General features: G+C 37.5%; 2 protein-coding genes across 3 annotated transcripts in view; both read left to right on the forward strand.

Moving 5' to 3' along the window:
- The window catches only part of LOC126764221 (ubiquitin-conjugating enzyme E2 G1), an 82642-nt gene that overhangs the window by 30097 nt on the left and 27636 nt on the right, over nt 1-24909 (forward strand). The window contains exon 2 of one of the 2 annotated variants that reach the window (XM_050482020.1): nt 23913-24015. The exons of the other annotated variant lie outside the window; for it this stretch is intronic. Within the exon in view, the coding sequence (XP_050337977.1) occupies nt 23913-24015 (103 nt within the window). The remainder of the gene's footprint in view (nt 1-23912; nt 24016-24909) is intronic. 2 annotated transcript variants of the gene reach the window in all.
- LOC126764251 (ubiquitin-conjugating enzyme E2 G1-like) overlaps nt 1-24909 on the forward strand; it is an 88283-nt gene that overhangs the window by 30095 nt on the left and 33279 nt on the right. The gene's annotated exons all lie outside the window — the stretch shown is intronic.

A 24909-nucleotide genomic window follows, 5' to 3' on the forward strand; every position in this document is an offset into this window, starting at 1 on the left:
TAAAACAGGACAAACAGTTTATGTGAAACAAAACCGACGAAATAAAACAAATCCACGCTATTTGAAGAAAACCGTACAAGAGAATCGTGAGGACACAATTTTAACAACGGAGGGGAAGATCGTACACAAGGACAACCTCAGAAACAATGATGATGATAACGCTAACATTAATCCTAGCAACATCCTTAGCTCAGGAAATAACCGACTTACAAGATCGCAAGTACGTGTTAACCGAGACTGACCCATCATTTTTGTATCAAGAACATGAGTACCTATTCCATATGACGAACTTAAGCAAAATACTTAAACCATACTACAAAATCGCCGAACATAAAGGAGAGATGCCTAGTGAAGACGCAACAGAAACAGCATTGTTCAACAGAATAGAAATCCTCAGAAAACAACTACTGAATAATGGACGAGCCAGACGCTCAAGATCTCTTGATTTCTTAGGATCGATTTTGAAATTTATCACAGGAGTCCCAGACCACGTCGACCTGATTGAAATTAAAACAATACTCAACGACATAATTGAAAATAATAACAAACAAAGACAAATTAATTCCAACTTTGAAATAATGATGAAAACATTTAATATTAAGACAATTAAACAAAAAGTTGTATTGCAGGAATTATACAAGGAGTTATTTGACTTAACTATGACAATTAATTTCGCGAACAACGGAAATTTTTATTCAGCAGCAATAAATACGGACGAGATTGAAAGGATATTAGGAAAGGGACAAACTAGTATACCGGTTATTGACATACTCGAATATGCAGACACGCATGTAGGTAGATTAGACGACACTTTCATTGTAATTTATAAATATCCAGTCATTGAAAAGAAATGCACAACATACAAAGTTACTCCATTATCCTATCGTCAAGGCATTTTGGATATGAATAAAATCGTAAGTAAATGTGGAGATAAAATAATATTAGCATCTAAATGTAAAAGTAATTTAAGTAAATATATTTGTAAACAAGAACCTAATGACAATTGTACAATACCAATGATCAAAGGTTACGAAGCCCATTGTAATGTTATCCAAGAAAATAACGCACCTATTATAGATTGGACATGGTAATGTCGTATTACAAGGAAAACATATTTTAAACGGAAAATCAATTGAAGGATCGAATTTAATACAATTTAATGAAACAATTATTATTGACTCAGAAGTATTCCACAACCAGGAACAAGAAATTAAAGATTATATTATAGCTAATGGAAACGAAAGAATTCACATTCTTGAAATATTGAAATCAGAAAACGAATATCAATTTGACAACATTAAAAAATTAAACAAATTTTAATACCATTTGAAGAACACCCAATCAAGAATATGTTCATAACTATAGGAGTACTTGTAGTCCTAGGATTAAGTATATTTGTAATATTCAAACTATATATAATTTATCAAACAACTGTATATCTAAGAAACTACAACGCTACCATAGAACGTGTAGGAATGACTCATCTACTCAAGACTCAAGTATAGATCAGGAGATCTATTCTTCACAAGAGAGGGGAGAGTTAATACTTTAACCTTTAACCACAACCTTATCTTTCAGTAAACATTAAAGAAAAATCATCAAAACAACTTTATCTTAGAACAATAGAAGCGCACTATCAGTACAACAAACAATAACAACCCAAATAGTTATTTACTAGTAAACAACTAGCATCTCAATAGTATGAGCAGCGATAAGCATAGCCTATATATAAGCAACTGGAACAATAGCCTCGAGGTCACTTTATCATTATCGACTGCCGAGTAACAAGTTCTGTATACCACTTGTAAAGGTACAGTTTAAGTTTAATATATTCAATACTTAAGTACATGTGTATACTGTGAATTATTAAACGAATAAAGGATCAGTCAGTACCAATCTCATTGGCTGACTTAAAATTATATTTATTTTATTCATAACGAGTAAATAAATTTTACTGAGGCGTATATAAATAATCCTAATATTATTACTAAAGGAATAGCATAGCTTAAAAATTGTAAAGGGCGTTCCTCAACAGGAATTAGGTATTTGTACATTTCTTGTATATTAGAAAATTTATAATTCGATTTGGATTCTAATATTTTCATAATTTTGATTTGTTCGTTTTGATGACCATGTATTATATTTTTTATTTCTTGGTCATGGTTAAAATATGTCTTATTATCTAAAGTAGTGCTAATATTAAACTGAATTAATTTTGTGCCTGTAATATTTTGGCCGTTCCATATATGGTTTCCGTCAATTATAATATTACCGTGATATAATATTAAAAATGGCACATTGTTTTCTTGAACAATACATATTACAATATGCTTTGTCTTTATTTAGTAAAGGGATGGTACAATGATCTTGCAATTCTTGTTTACAAATATTTATTCCTATATTATTTTTAGACTTAGATACTCTTATAAATTTATTTTCACATTTTGCTATTTTTCTTTTAATTTGTAATTTTCCATGTTTGTAGGCTAACGGAATTAAATTGTATAATTTACATTTATTATTAATGATAGGGTATTTATATATTGTGATTATCGCATTCCTGTACATACATACGTGGATATCCGAATATTCTAATATATTTATGACAGGACCATCAAAAATTTCATTTGAAATCAATTCGTGAATATTGTTCAAGTTTAAAGTTCCAGAGTAAAAATTTCCATTTCTAGCTAAATTAATTGTATTTGTAATTTTCAAATTGAGAGTTAATCTTCCTTTGTTTGTTATTGTTTTCAATTAAGTAATTTAAGCCTGTTTTTATTTCTATTAAATCGTCATGGTCTGGTGTTCCTGTGACGAATTTTATAATTAAGCCTAAAAAATTTAGCGAACGTCGTGCCCTATAGTTTGTGGGTATTAATTGTGATTTTAAAGCCTCTATTTTACTGACAAGAATAGCCTCTTCTTCATTCGGATTTGCATTATACCTGTTCCTCATTATATTTTCGTAAGTATAGTCGTTAAATTGGCTACATGGTACAAAAATTGTGTGTCTTCAAATAAATACACTATGTCTGTCTCAGTCAAAACAAATTTTCTATTACTGAGGTCAGTCACTAAATCTGCAAAAGAGGAGTAAATTGTAAATAATATTATAATACCGCTGTACATGCTGTAGCCTGTCTTCGAATGTTGTCCTTATGGATAATTTTTCCTCTCTCAGTTAGAATGGTTGCAGCGTGATCTTCTTTTATTATACTCTCGCAACAATGTTGCTAACGAGAGTATTATAGTTTTGTTCACATAACGGTTGTTTGTAAGTCCTAAAACTAAAAGGGTCAGATATAGGGTTATATATAGCAAAGTGATCAGGGCGACGAGTAGAGTCGAAATCCGGATGTCTGTCTGTCCGTCTGTCCGTCCGTCCGTGCAAGCTGTAACTTGAGTAAAAATTGAGATATCATGATGAAACTTGGTACACGTATTCCTTGGCTCCATAAGAAAGTTAAGTTCGAAGATGGGCAAAATCGGCCCACTGTCACGCCCACAAAATGGCGGAAACCGAAAACCTATAAAGTGTCATAACTAAGCCATAAATAAAGATATTAAAGTGAAATTTGGCACAAAGGATCGCATTAGGGAGGGGCATATTTGGACGCAATTGTTTTGGAAAAGTGGGCGTGGCCCCGCCCCCTACTAAGTTTTTTGTACATATCTCGGAAACAACTATAGCTATGTCAACCAAAGTCTACAGAGTCGTTTTCTTCAGGTATTTCCATATACAGTTCAAAAATGGAAGAAATCGGATAATAACCACGCCCACCTCCCATACAAAGGTTATGTTGAAAATCACTAAAAGTGCGTTAACCGACTAACAAAAAACGTCAGAAACTAAATTTTACGGAAGAAGTGGCAGAAGGAAGCTGCACCCAGGCTTTTTTTAAAAATTGAAAATGGGCGTGGCGCCGCCCACTTATGGACCAAGAACCATATCTCAGGAGCTACTAGACCGATTTCAATGAAATTCGGTATTAATATTTTCTTAACATTAGGAACCAATGATGATAGCGGAATAAAACTTTACAAAAATACGGTATTTGAAAAATATGTAAATGACGTATTATGAAATCTCGATTATCACTTTACCATGCGAGAGTATAAAATGTTCGGTGACACCCGAACTTAGCCCTTTATTACCTTTATTGTGATGATTTAATACTCTTCCTTGATTTTTGAGTAAAATATCTTCTATTTCCGGATACTTGTCCCGATTGAAAAATACGTCTTCCGGTTTGTATCCTGTAGTTGAATGGATAGTTTTATTGTACTGTCGTACCGCGTTAAACAATTCTTCGCCAGGAGCTGTTTTGTTTTCGCTAGCTAAACTTGTCGAAATTTCGATTAGCGTACTGTGAACTCGTTCAACTTGACCGTTCGTTGTTGAATGGTGTATTGGAGTCAATCCATGTGTAATTTGAAGTCTGTTATACACTGCCTTCGCTACGTTGCCTACGAACACATTTTCGTTATCAGTCATAAGATGTTTAGCGTTGGGGTACACTTGAGATAATATTTCCTCTATGTACTCATGACAATTTAGTTTGCTTTCCAGTTTTCGTAAGTAACAATATTTTGAGTACTTATCAATAGAGCTGATGTATATATTGTTGTTCATGTGAAATATATCCATCTGTATGTATTCCCCTACTTTTGTTGGAATTGGAGATTTTCCCATATGTTGTTTGTTTGGATGTCTTTCATACTTGTGTTGTAAACAAATTTCACATTTTATTGTTTCTGTTCTACACATTTCCTTCACGTTGGGCCAAAAATGTGTAAGCAAAATTTCTTGTGTGTTATTTTTATAATTGAGGGGAGCACGTCTCTGTGTCTTTACTACTAGTTCCTTTTGTTCGTCTATGTTTATAACATCTATCAATAGATTTGGTGAAATTACAAATGTGCAAGGAAAATTAGCAATAATGTCATCTTTGACATGAAATAATATGTCCTCGTCTATTTTTAAAGCGTTCGTGACAGTTGGTCTTGCAACTTCTTTTAATTTTTCTATTAAGTAATTCTTGTCTTTGGAATGGATTGTATGACGTACTCTGTTTGGAAAAATTGTTTTCGTTGATACGCCTACGTTGGCTGGATCATAAATAGGTACAATTTGATTTCTAAATGAATTCAATGGTTGTTTCACCCTTTTGAAATGTTCTACAGGTGAACTTTCTGCCGAATGTTGAGAACAATCAGTAGTCGCATTTATTTGTTGTCTTGATAAAGCGTCTGCTACAACATTTTGGTGTCCTGGTTTATAAATAAGTTTTGCTCCATATTCTTCAATTAAATTTTTCCACCTTTTTAATTTCGTATTCGGATTCTTGTCTGATATTGAATATATGAAGGACTGATGGTCTGTGTAAATAGTTAAATTTACTACCCCATATAGATAGTTTCGTAACTTTTGAAGTGACCAAACTATGGCTAATAGTTCTTTTTCATTTGTGCTATAATTCTGTTCAGTATCATTTAATGTTCTTGAAATGAAGGCAATTGGTTGTTTATTTTGAGATAGGACTGCCCCAATAGCAAAATTACTTGCATCAGTAGTTAAATCAAATGGTTTCGAGAAATCTGGTTGAAAGAGTTCTGTTTGTTCCTGAAGTGCTATTTTTATTTCTTGTAGTGCATCCAGATGCAAAATTCCTAATAAATTTTCTATAATAACTAGCTAATCCTAAAAATGACCTTAGTTCTTTAAGCGTTTTTGGAACTGGGAAATTTTTTATTGTTTCAATCTTGTTTGGATCCATAGTAATCCTATTATGCTTAATGATGTGGCCAAGATACTCCACTGAGTCTTGGAAAAAATGTGACTTTTCGTCTGAAATTTTCATATTGGCTTTATGTAGTGCATTTATTATAGTTGAAACGTGTTCAATATGTTCTTCGGGTGAGGAAGAGAATATTAATACATCGTCTATATATACATATGCAATTTTACCAATATATTCTCGTAAGATATCGTCTACGCATCGTTGAAAGATTGAAGGTGCGTTTTTCAACCCAAACGGCATCCTAAAAAATTCATACTTTGCTCCATTGACTGCAAAAGCGGTCTTTTCTCTATCGGATTCCTTTATTAAAATTTGATGGAATCCTGATTCTAAATCTATTGTTGAAAATACTTTTGGTTTTCCTAAATTTTGGATAGTCATATTTACATCAGGTATTGGATATCTATCTTTGATTGTCTGAGCTTTAATTTTTTGGAAATCAACTACCATTCTCCTGTTTGGCTTACCTTGTTCGTCAGTGCCTTTTTTGGAACAGTCCATATGGGTGAATTATATGGGCTTTACTTGGTTTCCATTTTTTAATATCTCGCTAATTTCTTTATTCACAAAGTCGTTATCCGCAATGGGATATGGATATTGTTTTGTTCATATTGGTTCCTCTGTCTGGGCCCTAATTGTCGCCTGAATAGTTGTAGTGAAAGGAAGAGTTTCACTTATTTGAACGTTTTTTTGCATTAGTTTTCTAATGTCTTCTTCGTATTGAGGGTTATTGATAGTAAAATTAATTTTTTGTTCTACGTTATGGGTCACTTCCTTCTGGTACTTTAAACTATAATCAAATAAATTCACTTCTGCTTTAAGAGTTCTAAGTCCCTGTTCTCCTAATATCATATTAATGACTGAAAAGCCATGTAAAGTTTTTGTTTTAAAAGGAATAATTTGTATTGACTTACCGATTTTACATTTGTTGCTAATATAATTATTAGTTGATCCTGTTGTCACTAAAATTGTAACGGGTGTGCCGGTTAATGCACATTTTGTATTGATACAAGGCAACACGTTTACTCGCCTTAAAAAAGTACTCCGTGTCTCAAAATGTCCATCGTAGTCTGCTTGTGCGGTTTGATTGATGCGTTGCATTTTTTGTTGATGGAAGTTTTGTGACGAGACGTTCCTGTCTCTCTTGAATGGATTTTGTTGGTGAGGCGGATTCCTTGGTTGATTGAAGTAATATGTTGGCTCTGGTACTGCTGCGAATTGTCCACTTCCATTGGTTCTGGTGCAAGTTATTGCGGTTGATAATTCCTCTGTATTCTGACGTTTGGTCTGTATTGATGATGTTGTCCGTCCTCTCTATGTGAATAAACTTGGCTTTCGTTGAAGCGAGGATTATATTTCCTTTTATCATCAAGTTGATGGAATCGTTGTTGCTCGTTCCCTCTGTTTCCAAATCTTTAGGGTTATGACTATACAATGTCCCACTTGTATATTTGCTATTTAACCCTAGGATGAAGGTCCTTACTGTTTCCTGGTTTGCATAGTCTTTCATAGAACCACTGTTTTGGTTTTCGGACATGTCAATTTTTGATAATGCCAAGTTAAGCGCTTTGCTCACTTCACTGTGGAATTCGGCTAAGGTTTTCCTTCCTTGTACGATCTTTTTCATTTCCTCTAAAAGGGCGTATAGTGGCATTTGGTCCGCAAACGTGTAATCCAATCTATTTATTATGGAAAAAAATTCATCTTCGTGTTGTGGTTTGTAAGAATATCTGCTGCTGCTCCTGTTATTTTTGTGCGTACAATACCAAGTGCACTGTAGTATCTAGGGTGGTTGGTGAATCCTTTTATACCATCCATAAAGGTCCATACTTGCGATCTCCAGGATCTATATTGATCTTTGTTTCCATCGAACCGTGGAAGTGCTTTAAATAATTCTAGGTCAATTTGCATGGGATCGTTTATGTGCAAGCGTATTGCTTCGTGTTGATCGACCATCGATACTGCTTTAAACGATTGGCTTGATTCAATCGCTGATAGTCGATTCTGCATCTCAATGCTTTGCTGCTGCAAAGTTTGTGTTAGTACGTCGGTGTGTGCGCGTAGTTGTGCCATTTCTGATGTCATCGTAACTGAATCCGATTTTCTACGACTGCAGAGGATTTTTGCCCTTTTTTCCTTCCGGAAGTTCTCGATGTGCTCCAGTTTTTGGTGGTGCCTTAGAATTCTGTTTTTGTTCCAATTTTTCGGGAACCTGATGTGTCTTTCTTTAAGACCGTGGATTTTGGTTTTTTAAGTCTTATACGAGACTGGCTGAAAGCAAATTTATTTCCAATCCCTGTTGAGCCCCTAGTTAAATAATAATAGTTTTGGGTTTATTATTACTCTTTATTGAGTTCAATATACCTTCTTGGTTTGTGGTAATACTAAGACTAAAAGACATTAGGTTTGCTTACAACTATTTGTAGTATCGACAGAACATTCATGTTGTTCTGTTGTGTTCTTATTTTAAGCTGATAAATATTTTTGGATAAGTTCTTATCTGTTACTGATAATTGCAATATATTATTATATGTACAGTAGGTAGAAAAAGTAAGTTATCAAAGTGAAATATAAATCAGCGAAGTGAATAAAATTTAAAAGTTTATATTTTTCAAACGAAATATTTTTTTTTTTATTGAGACCATATTTCAAAGTATCTAATGAAAGTAATTATAAAACAAAAGAGAAGTTCACTGCTTTTATAAAAGGAAAACGTACACACATACAGTAAATTGCATGTAGAAAAAATAAGTAATCAAATTGTTTAATATCCACAATGTCCATAATTACGTCATGCTAATTGATCCAATCGTTATTTCATGAAGTTGGCAAGCTTCAAACACTAATTTTGAGGAAAATTATTCCAAATTTTATAGATGCAGTTCTTCAAATCAACCAGGTTTTAGGGTTTCTCCTCAGTTATACGCATCTTAAGGATTGCCAAAGCTTTTTCAATTGGTGACAAGTCAGGGCTTTGAGGAGGTCATTTCAATACATTCACATTTTCATTTTGTAGATGTTCTGTGATGATTTTTGCAGTATTAATGGGCGCGTTGTCCTGTTAAAGAAGGATATCCGGCCAATTAGTCGGTGATCCTCGGGGATGGCGTGCTCCTTTAAAATATTTAAATAAACTGGAGCAGTAACTTTTCCTTCCAGGATTACAATATTGCCAGGGCCATTCGCAGATAAGCATCCCCAAACCATTAAACCCTTTTTCACCGACTTAACTGTGGGTAGAGTGCACTTGTATGATAGTACTTGTTCGGGTGAGCACCAAACGTAAACCATACCGTGGGAATAACGAAGACAAATCATCGATTCATCAGTCCACAGCACTTTATGCCAAAATTTTTAAGATTTTAATATGTGCTCTTTATAAAATGCTTGTCGTTTTTTTTATTTGCCTCATTTAGGTAGAGTAACTTTCTTGCAATGCGGCTGTGAATATTGGTTTGGTGCAATCTGTTACGAACAGTGTGCATTGAGGGACTATTCATGGCTTGTTTTGTAAGCTGTGCGCGAATTTTCGAAATTGATTTGAAGGGATCAGAATTGAAAATATCCAAAATTCGTTTATCAACTCTCCCGTTGTTATTTTTGGGCGCCCTTGCTTCTTCCCGATGACTCGATTTTCTTTGTTGTAGCCGGCAATAACTTTCCGTATTGCGACTTGGCTTTTATTAAAATTTTCAGTAATATAACTCTGCATGTGACCATATTTATGCAAATTAATTATGGTTGAACATTCCTCATTCGTTAATTGTTTAAGATGGGTCGGCTTTAGTATACCATCCCAGGATTTCCGGAATAAAATGAGGATAGAGGAGATTCTCCAGATCACGAATATATATGGTTATAGCCGCAGGAAGCTTATAGTTTTCGAGTTATTCGCGTTTTAAGTTGAAAATTTGCAATATTTTAATTACATATTTTCGATATATAAAATTAATTTTGCACTTATATTTTTCACTTTTATATACACTAACACATCACTTATTCATTTGCACACATTTATTTTATATAATATAGTGCAAAAATAGCTTTTAATAAACATTTAAATTATTGTTGAATTTGATTATTTAAGAATAACAAATGAATTACAAACTGTCATATAATCAGTGTTACCTTATCGACATCATTTGTAAAAATAAATGTGTCAAATAATCAGTGTTACTATAGTAAAATATTTTACAAACTAAAATAAAAAAAATATATAAAGAAATATTATACCCTAAATACAGAAAACATAATCGTTGATAAACATAAAAAAAATATAAAAAATTTAAGTGGCTGCCAATGTAAAAATGAGTTCTACGGGAGAAAAAAAATGTATATACCCGGTGTTGGACCGACTAGGGTTATTTTTTTTAAGCGCGGCCGAAGGCCGCCCACGCAAAAAGGAGTTAACGCGAAAAAAATTTGATACACCCCGGTGTTGGACCGACTAGGGTTATTTTTTTGAAGCGCGGCCGAAGGCCGCCCACGCAAAAAGGAGTTCAACGCGAAAAAATTCTGATACACCCTAGTATTGGACCGACCAGGGATATTGTTTTTTATAGGTTGTTGATTTTCGTATTTGGGGTATAATCTGTTCCCTTTACTTCATTTAGTTATTTTACAAATGATGTTGATAAGGTAACACTGATTTTATGACAGTTTGTAATTCATTTGTTATTCTTAAATAATCAAATTCAACAATAATTTAAATGTGTATTAAAAGCTATTTTTGCACTATATTATATAAAATAATTGTGTGCAAATGAATAAGTGATGTGTTAGTGTATATAAAAGTGAAAAATATAAGTGCAAAATTAATTTTATATATCGAAAATATGTAATTAAAATATTGCAAATTTTCAACTTAAAACGCGAATAACTCGAAAACTATAAGCTTCCTGCGGCTATAATCATATATATTCGTGATCTGGAGAATCTCCTCTATTCGACCATACCCATTTTATTCCCGAAATCCTGGGATGGTATACTAAATTCTGCCCTTTAAAAATCACCATTTTCAGATTTTTTTTTAATTCACCGTAAAAAAATCGCCTTAATATTTCAAAAAATTAAAGTAAAAAAAAAAACGAAAACTTTAGTTACCAATTCAATTTCAAAATTTATAAAATAAACAATTCTTGCACGTTTAATGCTTTTTTGTAATTTATTTTCAAGTTTTAATATGAAAAACACTAATTACTGCACTTGATAACTTACTTTTTCGACGCCTTATCACTGAGCATTTCTATAGAAGGCCACGAAAATTTCTTACCAGATAAGCGGTTGCCACTAAAATCATCAATTGCGGTACTTTGATAACGGTACTTTCCGAACATATACAAAAAAAATTATATTCAATTAAGCGAAAAAGTATAGAGCGTTTCAAACAGCGCTGGCTGTTTTGATAACTTATTTTTTCTACCTACTGTATATGTCATTAGACATGTTTTTATGTTTACAGCTGATAAGGATTTGTTGATGTATTTGGGTTCATGAGTGTGATAAGGAATGTTATCTTCCTTAACTCGCGCGAACTATGTGCAGATTGCACAGCCGTAGAGGCTAGTGTCGCAGTACTGCGTAGGCAACATGGGGCCACGTAACTCGTGGTCCACTCCCTGTGAGTCTTAAGGCTTGAGCAGGTCTTAAGATGGCTCCATCCATTGCATATGTTACATCTGACCGAGGTGGAGTTTGGATAGAGCCTTTTTGCGCAAACGCAGCAGAAAAATTCCTCCGGGCCCGGGTTGGATTTAATGCCAGCACGAGACAGGAGGATACGGAGCAACAGATTAACACTTACCGATCCAAACGGGGTTAGATCGCCAAAAAAAAAACAGCCCTTGGCCGGATGAAATCCGAGTCAATTGGGAATTGACTGCTTTTTCTCAGATGGTGTTGTAACTTAATAAGTTTTTTGTTTCCTTTTATTTCTACGAAGAAGGCAAATGAGTAGACCGTCAGTAACAACAACAATTATTTTGTTGTTAATTTTGGATTTGAGTGACAAGTTATTATTGCTTCATTTAATTGGGGTGGCCAAAAAAATAGTTTTTAGTTACATGTAACAAAATGAGTAGTTATTTGTAACTATTTTTTATATCAATTAGGTATTGGAGTATTTGTAATTTTATATTCTTTTGAACACTATAGACTAAAAAGAAATTATTTATAATGGCTTGTAATAGCTACTGCACCGATGTAGGGCGTCGATTGGTTGTATATGCATGCGCATGCGTTTTTTATGCGTGCTTATTCAACCTATACATTTGTCACAATTGAGGGATATGAACAACCTTTTCTACTAGGAGGATCCTAATTGCCGATTGGTCAATTCCCCCGTCAACCGCTTCTACTTTACCGGAATCCCCTGTTGGGATCGCTGATTTTTAGGTTAAGTTTGTCATCATTGTAGCAACTTCTAACAGTAGGGTTGCTCCGCATCCTCTTGACTCGTGCTGACATTGAGTTCAACTAGGGCCCTGACCAATTTTTGCGTTTCCGCTAGAAGGATCCATCTAAACTCCACCTTGTTTAGGTGCAATACATCCATTGGATGAAGTTATTTCAAGACCTTCTCAGGCCTTAAGACTCACCGGGATTGGACCACAAGTTACAGGGCCCCATGGTACCACCGCACTAATGCGATATTACTGTGCGCTCTGCACGAAGTTTGTGCACTCCACTCGAGTGGCCAACAAAGAACCCCTACTTCCATTCTGATGAGTCGAAATATTTAATAACAACAAGATATCACCCGAATATAGGTGCGATACTTCGAGATAAATACCGTTTGGTATTAGGCGACATAACGCGCATCACGATCTTTGGCATTCCTGGCTGTTAAACAATCGTCCCCATCAGAATTATAGCTTGCTTGATATTACTATCGCTAGTGGTGGTCTGATAAATGGCATCAGACAAACTGCCATAATTATTTCGATTGAGAACCTCCCAACTTTATTTCTGTGGACAACTGCCTTCGTTAAATTTAACAAAGCTTTGTGGGTCGCTTCATCCCGGCAGGAAGAATCGCAGAACTCTATCCCAATTTCTCTGCCGAAGCAGCTGTTTTATCTAATGAGCGCGACACCTTACGCAATGCTGATCCCGTAGTGCCGCGCCCACTTCAAAGTTTTTAGCCAACAGGCACCCCATGCTACAGCGATATCCTTTCCAAATTACCGTTACTTAGATATAGTGGAAGTGGCAGTGATCTGATTACGCCTATATACGGCCTTGTCCTAACTTTTTTTTGCAAATGTTCACGTGTACCAAGCTTCGTTAAGATATCTTAATTTTTACACAAGTTATCACTTGCAAGGATGGAGGGACGGATAGACAGACAGTCACTCGTATTTCAGCTCAACTCATGATCCTGGTCATTTACATATACCGTATACAACCCTATATCTAACTCGGTTATTTTTATGTGATACAAACAACCGTTAGGTGAACAAAACTATTATATTGGGTCTTATTATTGAATCCGTTTCGATCGAAAAACTTAACAATTCGATCGAAAATTATTACGTTGAAAGTTTTCGATGCAGTTGAACTTACTTGCCGATTCGATAAAAAAAATACATTCCGTGGCTAATAGTTGGCGCTAATTTCGAAATCGTAAAACCGTAAAATCGAAAATATTTTTCGAAATCTATCCGTTGATCAGTGAACTGCGTAAATTGGCAAAAATGGAGTATTTGTGAGTATTTATGTAAAAAAATACCTGAGAACGCATTAAATTATGTTTTAAATGTGTATTTTAGAGAGAAGAAACAAAAACATACCAACAAAAATCAACCAACAAATTCAAATCACTCATATCATATGTGAGAATCATGACTACTGCCGGGATACTTAGCACAAACGTATCGTATTTGCATCTTGTACATACATGTATATATAGAATACTGATTGAAAAGTTAATTTTGAAAAAGCCTAACCACGAAAACATTCAGACTTGAGAATCCTTTGCGGTTAAAATACAGATGTTTATCTCTTGACGGTGCCATTATCTTTACGTGAGTTCCATCAACTGCCATTGCCACACCATGAATTTTTGATTTTCCAAAAAAATATGTTTTTGCTTCTAATTCCTCCCTGGCGGTCATGTCAATGGAAATCCATCTTGATCATAGCCTATACTCAAGAATGTTGAGTACTTCATCTAAAACAACACAAAATGTCGATTGGACCATATTTATATTGAAGTCCTTTCCAATACAATGTTGATAACTGCCTGTGGCTAAGAAACATAGACATGCAGAAAGTTTTATTTTTGGAGAAAGAGAACCCTGTCTTTTGTCATTTCCAAATTCATTTTCGCATTCCCCCAAAATGTATATAAATGCCCTCTTGTACATGCATACACATAGTATGTAAATAAAATGTTGTTTTTTTAGCTTAAATAGTTCAACTCACTTATAGTCATCCATTTCCAACACGTCTTTTGAAATATTCCTCAAATTTCTGCGCTTACGTCGAATGTTTACACTATTTTCATCATCACTATCACTTAAATATAATGCAATTGTATCCATTTTAAATACTTTTAAAAACGAACCAAAAAGCTTAGACAATTTATTTAATTTTTCAAACTTGTCAAATTTGTCGATACCTCAATTTACTTAAGGCATGGTAAAGCAGGTTTTCGACGGTATCAATGATCGCATGAACATTTTCGATCGAAAATTCTTTCCGCAACGAATTCGATTTCGATGCGGATTCAATAATTAGACCCATTATGTAGCAACATGTTTCAAGAGTTTAAATAAAGATAGCATAAACAATTTCCACGTTAAGGACAGTCTTTTTTTTCAACAAAATATTCAGTCTCAAATAGTTAGAATTGAGCACTGTTTTGGAAGGCTTAAAGAAAAATTTGGCAGTTTAAAAGGCTTAAGACCACAAATAAGAAATGAAAATAGAATGAGAAAAGTAAAGAAATGAATCCTCTATTGCTCACTGCTAGTAAAGGAAAGATAAGACCAAGAACGATATTTGATCTGTTAAATATTGCAAAAAACTAACCATTTGGATTTTAAGAAAAAACAAAAAAATCATATTAGAAGCAGTTTTGCAACTTATAAACTATTTAATGTTTTAGATTTCTCGTGTTCCCAGATATCTGATTCTTTTCGTTTCGATTGGTTCTTACCAATACAGCCCTAGTTTCTGTAATTTGAATTTGTTATATTTTGAAACTACAGTTTTTGTTTTTCTAATTTCTACTTCTTAATTTGGGATAATGACAAAAGGTTCTTAATGTTGCGGTTTTTAAAAGGTATTTTTTGATGTGATAATGGTATATTAATTGCAGCAAGTACAACAAATGGACTGGACTAGCTAGCGAACTCGAAAAAGATGTGTCGATATATATCTTCACGAAGTGCTGAACACTGTGCATTGTAACAAAATTACTTTGCCCCGTGTCTTTGGTCCATTCTGGTCGTTTTTCGATCAATGCATAACAAATTGATCATGTGATGTCTGTAGCGATTATTATTAACAGTTTCAACAGGCTTTAGAAGCTCATGTATCCAACACCCTTCTGATCCTACCGCACACAGAGCATTGCCTTCTTACCGAATCGATCAGTCTGCCGTCAATTTTGTTGGTTGACCCGGATTAACCCATGATTTTCTCTATATAGTATTCTCAAACTAAATCCATTTTTCATCGCCAGTGACAATTAGATGAAAAACTGATTTTCTGTCATGTCTTGGAAGCAAAATTTCACAAATGCTTTTTTGGTTTTCCATTTTTTTTATTTCATTTAATTTAAGTGGCACCCATTTGTCACACTTTTGGATCTTTTCTATAGTTTTCAAACGGTCTGAAATTGTTTGTTGTGCAACATTATACATGACAGCCATTTGCTTTTGATTCAAAGTATCATCTTCATCCTTTAAAATCATCTTTTGAGTGTTGCTTCTGATAGTGAATGATCACCATATGCCTCGACAAGTATTCGATGAGACTCTGCAGCACAAATGGAAACAAAATATTGGGTAGTCGAAATAGCCTTTTCGTAATTTGTCAATAGATGTTGCAGTCCTAGATCTCCAGTACTACCAGTCACATTGTGTCATACCATTTAGTGTTGGAAAAGTGAGATTTTAAGCTTCCTTTAACCAAAATAAAAATTAAATTTAGGGAAAGTTGAAAAAAAGTTGGAGCTGCTCAAAAATTAGTGAAAATAATGAAGAAATTCGCTATATTTTGAAATTTTTGTATAAAAAGCGAAGAATACTACGCAAACCACCAATAAAATTTGTGAAGTTTACGGTGACGATGCTGTATCAGTTCGTGTAGTACAACATTTGTTCGCTCGCTTCCGTTCAGGAAATTTCGATTTACACTAATGGAATAATATCTCTAGCTGAAAAATGGCAAAAAGCAGTCGATCGAAATGGTACATATTTGTTTATTTATTTACTATTCAACTACCCAATATTAATACTTTCTGCAAATCATCACTTTTCGTAAAAAATTTGACACTTTTAATTGACAGATGTCATGGCAACCAAACAACGTCCGCTGTGTTTAACGTGGGTACCTGCTGACGACAGCCTTACCCCACGGCGCCCTGAGAATGCTAAGCATTTTCAGTACCAATTGGCAGTGTGGAATGGACCACCTTGGTCGGGTTCGAGGCCCATCTAAAACCTCTGCCGCGCTTTGGGTCCTGCACCCGGTTGCAGTGCAACTCCACATTCAACTGACAAAGTCAGTTCTTCCCGCATTTGGGTTTTAACCACAACCACCACTATACTCCCCGAGGGGCCAGTCCGCATGAGCAGGTTGGAGTAAACTCCAAGGGCTCCAAACAGAAAAAAATTAAGACTCGTTCACAACAAATGTTCCCTAACAACACATTAGTATCTTAATGCTCACTTCATACTGAAAAATGTTCCGCTCTATTGAAATGAGAAGAAAACGTGGATAATGCCATTTATTTATTTTGCTATAACTGTAGATAGAAAGACCTAGGGTCTATTGCCCCCTCGCCTATATCACATATGGTTATCAAGGTCCTTCATCCTGAAAAATTCCAGGAGTCTGCTGGGCGCTACTAAGGTGATGTGATCACTGTTCACGTAGATGTAACCTAGGGCCTTAAGCCTGCTTCTGCAAATTGCTGAGCAATTTAGAATCAGGTGTACTGACAGTTTGCAAGACTATGCCCAGCGATTTAACCTCACATGCTGGGATCGCTTTTAGTGCTGCTTGACTGTCACTAATGCCCGGTTTCACAGTCCATACTTAAGTAGTGCTCAAATAATATCTTAGCTAAGCATTGTTGCAGACTGAGTAGGCGTTTGCGTTTCACAGTTTTTATTATGATATATGGCAACGTTATAGGCATCATATGTTTTACAAATGTCATCCATAAAATATATTAGAAATATTTAAATTATAACCGACGATACATAAATTTGCGAGCAAATTTACAACGAGAATGGATGAAAGCAACGAAAAAACCCCGAATTTCATCGCTTCCGAGTCGGAGCACCTTCTGGAACTGATGGAAAAGTATAAAGCTGTCATCGAATGCAAGCGGACAGACACTTGCTCGAAAGCTAAGAAAGATGTCGCTGAAAACTCAAAACAATTCAAAACAAAAATAAGCTGTTACTTAAGCACAGCTTAAGTTTCCCATTTTCAGTACTTAAGCATAACTAAGTATGGACTGTGAAACCGGGCATAAGTATGGTGATACTCTGGTTGCGATAGTTGCAGTGGAGATTGAGTTCTACGCACTGACTTTTAGCAAAAATTTCGGCTTGAAAAATGCTGGAAAACATTCCATTGGTATGGATAGTTTGGTATGCGGTCCCGCAATGCCTTCCGGTGTTTTCGAGCCGTCAGTGTACCACTGGAAAGTATTGTCTCTCAGCAGTATATCAAACGTGGAGTCATTCCACTCTGTCTTGCTGCCAAGAGTAACTCTAATATTCTTTGTAAAGATAATCCTCTTTATAACGCCGTTCCTTGGAAGAAAGGCCAGTGGTGTACTTTCCCCTAGGGCCTTCATCAGTTGAGACAACATTATTTTCCCTTTGCCGAAACCCTCTGCTGACATTAGCAGCAACAGGTATGTTTCGCTATTTGTTTAATCATTAGATGCAGTTGAGTCTAATGTGATGCCAATGTAGTTTTTGCCGGGTTGATATTTAGCCCTACCATGTTACATCATCCCTTTGCTAGATTTAAGCCCCTTTGAACTATGTCGCAGAGAATGTTCTCAAATTTGCCTCGCGCCATTCTGACAATGTCATCGGCCCCTGCAACAAATCCCATTGCTAGTGAGCAACTCAAAGAGCTCATCTGCTATCAGGCTTCCTAGCAGGGGAGATAGTATTCTACCCTGTGGGCAGCCCCTCGTAGTACCCGGACGAATCTTGCTCTCCCCCCAAAGTTGTTTCAGCTACCCTGGTACGCAGTAAGGTCTCTATCCATCTGCATACTGGAGCCGTCACGTTCCTGATCTCTAGTGCCTTGATCACCTCTGCGGGGGACGCATTATCAAGGAAGGCTCATATCGCAGCCTCGCCATTGTTCGGCGAATTCTGTAGTTCAGCTGTGCGTTGGTACACAGCAGTGTTAGTGGATCTGCCTGCACTGCACGCGTGCTTGCTGGCATGTAGGGGTGCGATTTTCAGCACTTTTGGCTGTCCACTATCTTTTCCATCCCTTTAAGCATGAAGGATGTGAGACTAATTGGCCGAAATGATTTGGTCAACGAGTAGTCTTTCCTACCTACATTGGTGAGAAAAGATTACCTTCGCTATTCCCAGTGGTTCTGGGATATACGCCATCGCCAGGCTATCTCTCATCAACCCTAACAAGTGTGGCAAGAGAACTTGCATACTTTGTTGCAAAAGAGCTGGAAAGATAGCATCAGCCTCATAGTTCGAGAAGGAGGCCAGTGAACAAATTTCTTGCAGTCATCCAATCCAGGAGGTCTGGCCTACGCGCGACTATTAGTGAAATTAGGTCAACCTGAACTGTCTCCGGGAAGTGCGCTTTCAGGAGTGTCCTGCCTTTTAATGGATAATACTGTGTCCGTCTTGCCTCTTGACAAAGCTTTGTGCAGTCTAGCTGCTCGTGGAGACGCTGTCACAGAATTTCCTAAAAAAAAAAAAAAATTCGCGCATCTAATATCCTTGTTTAGGTTTTTAGGTGTTGCCTATATTCCTCCCAGTTGCCTGTGCGCTTGGCTTTATTGAACAGCCTGCGCGTTAGGCATTGCTTAAGTACCGAGAGTTTACTAGACCACCAGGAAGAGTTTTGTGATCTGGTGGCCACGTTTAATGGACAAGCACATTGACAGGCGTCCATTATAGACTGGGTTATTGCAGTCAGCCTGCTCGCCAGTCCTGCTACGGTGAACATACTATCTTCCTGTCCCACTCTGCTTACATTATATTTTGCCTTAGAATTTCAGTCAGAACTTTTCTTGTCCTTCATTTTCACCGCCACTAGGTCCTGCGTTAGAAACTCTGAAATGCAGAAGAAATCTAAATCGTATCTAACTACTACACAAGAACGGGGTCTTTAGAGAGATCCCAAATTACCTTGTTATTCCTCAAATTGCGGCCTCTTACTTTTCCTTTTTAGATTCATGGTTCCGAGATCAAAAGGATGTCCAGGTTATCCGAGTTGAACCTCCTCGCGATGAAAGCCAAGGCTGCCGTCGCGTGGTGCAGGTTCACCTGGGCAAATTCTAAGCTGGCGCTAGAGTTGACAGGATTGGCTCGATGAGAAATAGGTCCTTGTTACCAACCTGTCCCTCTAACCCGTCCGGGAGCTCCCGAGTGGTGGGTAGCACCCCTTCCTGCTCGTTGGGAGACTCGTGACGCTCTCCTTCATCGACAGCGGCAGTCGCAACCGGGTCAGCTGAGTTGATGCCGGAGTGAGTCGGTACCTCATCCACCTACATTGCTGGTTCCTGGTTTTCACTACGCGCTGCTGCTCTACGCTTCTCGCCACCTTACATCATAAATGCTAATTGAGTTACCAATTATTGATGCAGAGGTACTCTTTTTGCTCTTCAATGCAATTCTTTGTTTCGGATACTATCCAATTTCCTGGAAAATTTGCAGATTATCCTAATAGATAAGCCTGGGAAAGACTTAACACAACTGTCTTCATACAGACCATTTAGTCTTTTACCATGTCTTTCTAAAATATTTGAAAAAGTATTACTATCAAAGATGTCTCCATTTTTCCACGAAAATAATACAATACCAACGCACATTCGCGTTTCGTGCAAAACATAGCTCGATAGAGCAAGTAAATAGAATCACTAACGAAATAAGAAAATCGTTTGAGCACAGGGAGTACTGTTCAATATTTTTAGATGTAGCTCAGGCGTTTGATAAAGCCTTTGGCAAATGCTTTGGTACATTCCTGCGATCAAACACGCCTTAAAGAAGAAGATATACCTGCGTTCTAAAGAGCAACGTATCACCAAAACAGCTAAATCAATGGTTTGAGACTGTCTAGTTTTTAAATAGATTTAAAATTTTATAACTTATTGGAGGAGGATGGAGTCATGTGTAGAAGTTCACGCAAGTGAGGAAAGTTCTCTGATCGCCATTCACTTGGGAGTGGCCAGAAACGATTCTTTTACACATGGCTCAAGCAGCTCACAACTTCCGGTCCTTGATCCGTATCTTCTGGGTAGCCTAAGAATATCCGTTCGAAGGCGAGCTAAAGTGAGAAGGCGAAACATCCCCCACATAGTGTTGTGCGCTGGGTTTGGGGCCCGCCACGTAAAAAACTCCTTCAATGAAAAGGAAAAACAAGCCTCGGATGAGAGACCCCCTTTTTGATGACGACCATGGCAAACGAAATAAGGACTACGATTTGAGGGTATGCACCTGGAATGTCCGGACCCTTAATTGGGAAGGTGCCGCTGCCCAGCTGGTTGATGTCTTCGCGAAAATAAAGGCTTACATCACCGCCGTCCAAGAAATGCGATGGACGGGACAAGGACAGAGACGAGTAGGTCCTTGGGACATTTACTACAGTGGCCATATAAAGGAGCGCAAGTTTGGTGTTGGATTCGTGGTGGGAGAGAGACTCCGTCGCCGAGTACTATCATTCACTCCGGTGAATGAACGTCTAGCCACAATCCGCATCAAAGCGATGTTCTTCAACATATCGCTAATTTTCGCCCACGCCCCGACGGAAGAGAAGGACGGTCGGTAAATTCAGCCTCCACGACGAGACATCCCCAAATGGGTTGAGGCTGATTGACTTCGCCGCCGCCCGACATATGGTTGTCTGTGGTACTAGATTCCAGCACAAGAAGATACATCAAGCTACCTGACTGTCTCCGGATCGAAAAGACACCAACCAGATCGATCATGTTGTGATAGACGGAAGACACGTCTCCAGTGTTCTAGACATGCGTACGCTCCGAGGTCCTAACATCGACTCGGACCACTATCTTGTTGCAGCCAAGATTCGAACCCGCCTCTGTGCAGCAAAAAACGCACGTCATAAAACACAAAGAAGGTTCGACGTCGAGAAGCTGCAATCACAGCAGAGAGTCGAACGATTTGCTACTCAGCTTGCACTCCTGCTCTCTGAGAGCACTCGTCAACAACTCGGTATAAGGGAACTGTGGGACGGCATTTCAAACTCCTTACGTACAGCTGCAACCGAAACCATTGGTTTTCGGAAAGTGCAAAAGAACAGCTGGTACGACGAGGAGTGCCGTTTCGCAGTGGAGAGAAAACAGACTGCCTTCCTCGCAATGTTACGATCGACCACAACACGTGCGGGATGGGATAAATACCGAGAGTTGAAGAGGGAAGCGAGACGCATTTGTAAACAGAAAAAGAAAGAGGCCGGAATGCGTGAGTATGAAAAGCTTAATAAGCTGGCCGACAGGGGTAATGCTCGAAAATTCTACGAACAAATGCGGCGGCTTACAGAAGGTTTCAAAACCCGAGCATACTCTTGTAGAACCCCAAAGGTGATCTAGTCACCGATGCCCAGAGCATACTTAAATTATGAAGGGAACACTTCTCCAGCCTGCTGAATGGCAGTGAACGCACAACGCCAGGAGAAGGCGAACCCGATTCCCCAATCGATGACGATGGAGCAGACGTTCCATTGCCTGACCATGAAGAAGTTCGAATAGCAATTACCCGCCTGAGGAACAACAAAGCGGCGGGGGCCGATGGATTGCCGGCCGAGCTATTCAAACACGGCGGCGAAGAGCTGATAAGGAGCATGCATCAGCTTCTTTGTAAAATACGATTGTAAACAACGATTGGAATTTAAGTGTGCTCTGCCCCACAATCTGCGCCAACTACCGTGGGATAAACTGATTGGACCTTATCAGTGTGGCTTTAGACCTGGTAAATCAACAACCGACCAGATGTTCACCATGCGCCAAATCTTGGAAAAGACCCGTGGAAGGAGAATCGACACACACCACCTCTTCGTCGATTTCAAAGCTGCTTTCGACAGCACGAAAAGGAGCTGCCTTTATGCCGCGATGTCTGAAATTGGTATCCCCGCAAAACTAATACGGCTGTGTAAACTGGTCTGGCAGTGAACGAGGGCAAGACGAAATATCTCCTGTCATCAAACAAACAGTCGCCGCACTCGCGACTTGGCTCTCATAACTTTGAAGTTGTAGAGAATTTCGTCTATTTAGGAACCAGTATTAACACCACCAACAATGTCAGCCTGGAAATCCAACGCAGGATTGCTCTTGCCAACAGGTGCTACTTCGGACTGAGTAGGCAATTGAAAAGTAAAGTCCTCTCTCGACGAACAAAAGCCAAACTCTATAAGTCGCTCATAATTCTCGTCGTGCTATATGGTGCAGAGGCTTGGACGATGACAGCAACCGATGAGTCGACGTTACGGGTTTTCGAGAGAAAGGTTCTGCGAAAGATTTATGGTCCTTTGCGCATTGGCCACGGCGAATATCCCATTCGATGGAACGATGAGCTGTATGAGATATACGACGACATTGACATAGTTTAGATTAAAAGACAGCGGCTACGCTGGCTAGGTCATGTTGTCCGGATGGACGAAAACACTCCAGCTCTGAAAGTATTTGGCGCAGTATCCGCCGGGGGAAGCAGAGGAAGAGGAAGACCTCCACTCCGTTGGAAGGACCAAGTGGAGAAGGACCTGGCTTCGTTTGGGATATCCAATTGGCGCCACGTAGCGAAAAGAAGAAACGATTGGCGCGCTGTTGTTAACTCGGCTATCGCTTAAGCGGTGTTTACGCCAATTAAGAAGAAGAACTTATTCGGTTTTAAAAAAAGTAGTTCCAATAAAAAAATTAATATAAAAAAAATTAAAAAAAACCTGCCACGCCAAGGTACTTAAACCCTCGTTCTGATTTTTAACCAAACCGAGCGCAAAATCGTACGGTTTGCCTTCGCCCCGGGGAAGGAATACCGTCATGCTTTTCATCCCTCTTCGCACACAGGACTGGACCTTGCCAACCCTTTAGCTTTGGAGCGATCTCTGCTAGCCGGGTGGCCGTCTTCTTGTTCTGACAGTCGACTAATAGTAGACCTTCTTCTTCACCTCTGAATTGAACACTTTTGAATACACCCTTCTCGGTGCAGTTGATCCTGCTCGGCCCGGTGTCGGGAAGTCACACCGGTTAGGTGTAAGGCCAAGTATGCCTTGCGACTTAAGCCCCTGCACCACGTTTGATCGTTTGTTCGTTTGTTTCGAAATCAATTGCACAAAGGTTCAGTTTTTTAAATTGTCGATAATCTATTTGGCAAGTATTCTAAAGTGAAATATTACAAAAAATCGGCTTTGTCATATCGTGTAATACATAATAAGAATATTACCTCGAATGGAGCTGGATTAACCTTCACATTGCCCAAGGCAACTATTTACTATTCTGTCATTGTGTTAAGCTGATTGTGAAAATAGTTTCGCACAGTGCAGTTTTGTCACAAAATAAATTGGTATAAAAATTAACAACTGTTTTGCATTAAAGTTTACAATATTAAATGAGTCAGTCTAATAATTATTAAAATTTTCTATTTCTTAAAATTTGTTTAAATTTGGAATTAATGTAAAGTTATTTTAAATTGTTTCTTTTAGAGTTGAATAAAAATCCCGTAGAAGGATTTTCGGCAGGATTGATTGATGAGAACGACATATTTCGATGGGAAGTTCTCATAATAGGACCTCCGGATACACTCTAGTAAGTTATATGTGAAAGAATTTGTTTAAGAAATATGTATATATTTTGTTTTGAAATATGGTTTATTGTCTCAAGTGATAAGAGCACAAGTTAAGGTGAACTAAAGTATTGGGTTTTTGTAATTTACACCAAGAAAATTTTACTTTATTTCGCATGAAAACCCATTCTTTGAAATATTTTTTCTAGGTTGGTATGACTGTCAGTGACAACTGTCAGCAAGGAATACTATTTGAGTGCTATGCGCCGTTTGCACGAAGCTATTCGTAAAAAGAGGGCAGAATTATGGGCGGATAACTCTTGGTTTTTGCACCACGATAATGCACCGTCTCATACTGCATTGATTTTTCATGAGCTTTTCACCAAATCTTTAGTGTTGTGCCGCAGCCCTTTCATTCGCCTGATTTAGCTTCGTGTGACTTCTTGCTATTCAGCAAACTCAAACGACCAAATAAACTCCAGGGAAACTGTTTTGAGTCAAACGAAGACATTAAGCGTGAATCGCTACGCGCATTGAATGCTATTTCGGAAATTGACTTTAACAACTTTTTTGAAGTTTGGAAAACGGGTTGACACAAGTATTGGAGCCAAGGGAGATTGTTTTGAGAGGAACGACATAGATTTTGAAGAATAAATTATTAATTTTAAAATTTTGAACCAAGTCTTAATATTTCTTGCTCATAGTAATAAGTCTTGGTAGTTTTTGTAGATTTTAGTAGACGATCGCGTCTTAACGAGGGATATGATATCAGGCGCGTCAATCAGATCATTCACTACTTTAAAGAAAAATATTAAGTCAGCTACCTGATGGCGTACTTGCAGGTTCTTCACATTGAAATAGGCGTAGATGTCCTCCAGAAAGGTCGGTAGCCTAAGCTCTTAGAGAGTTTCATTTGT

The sequence above is a fragment of the Bactrocera neohumeralis genome, unplaced genomic scaffold (genome assembly GCF_024586455.1).
Source record: "Bactrocera neohumeralis isolate Rockhampton unplaced genomic scaffold, APGP_CSIRO_Bneo_wtdbg2-racon-allhic-juicebox.fasta_v2 cluster09, whole genome shotgun sequence".
Classification (NCBI taxonomy): Eukaryota; Metazoa; Arthropoda; class Insecta; order Diptera; family Tephritidae; genus Bactrocera; species Bactrocera neohumeralis.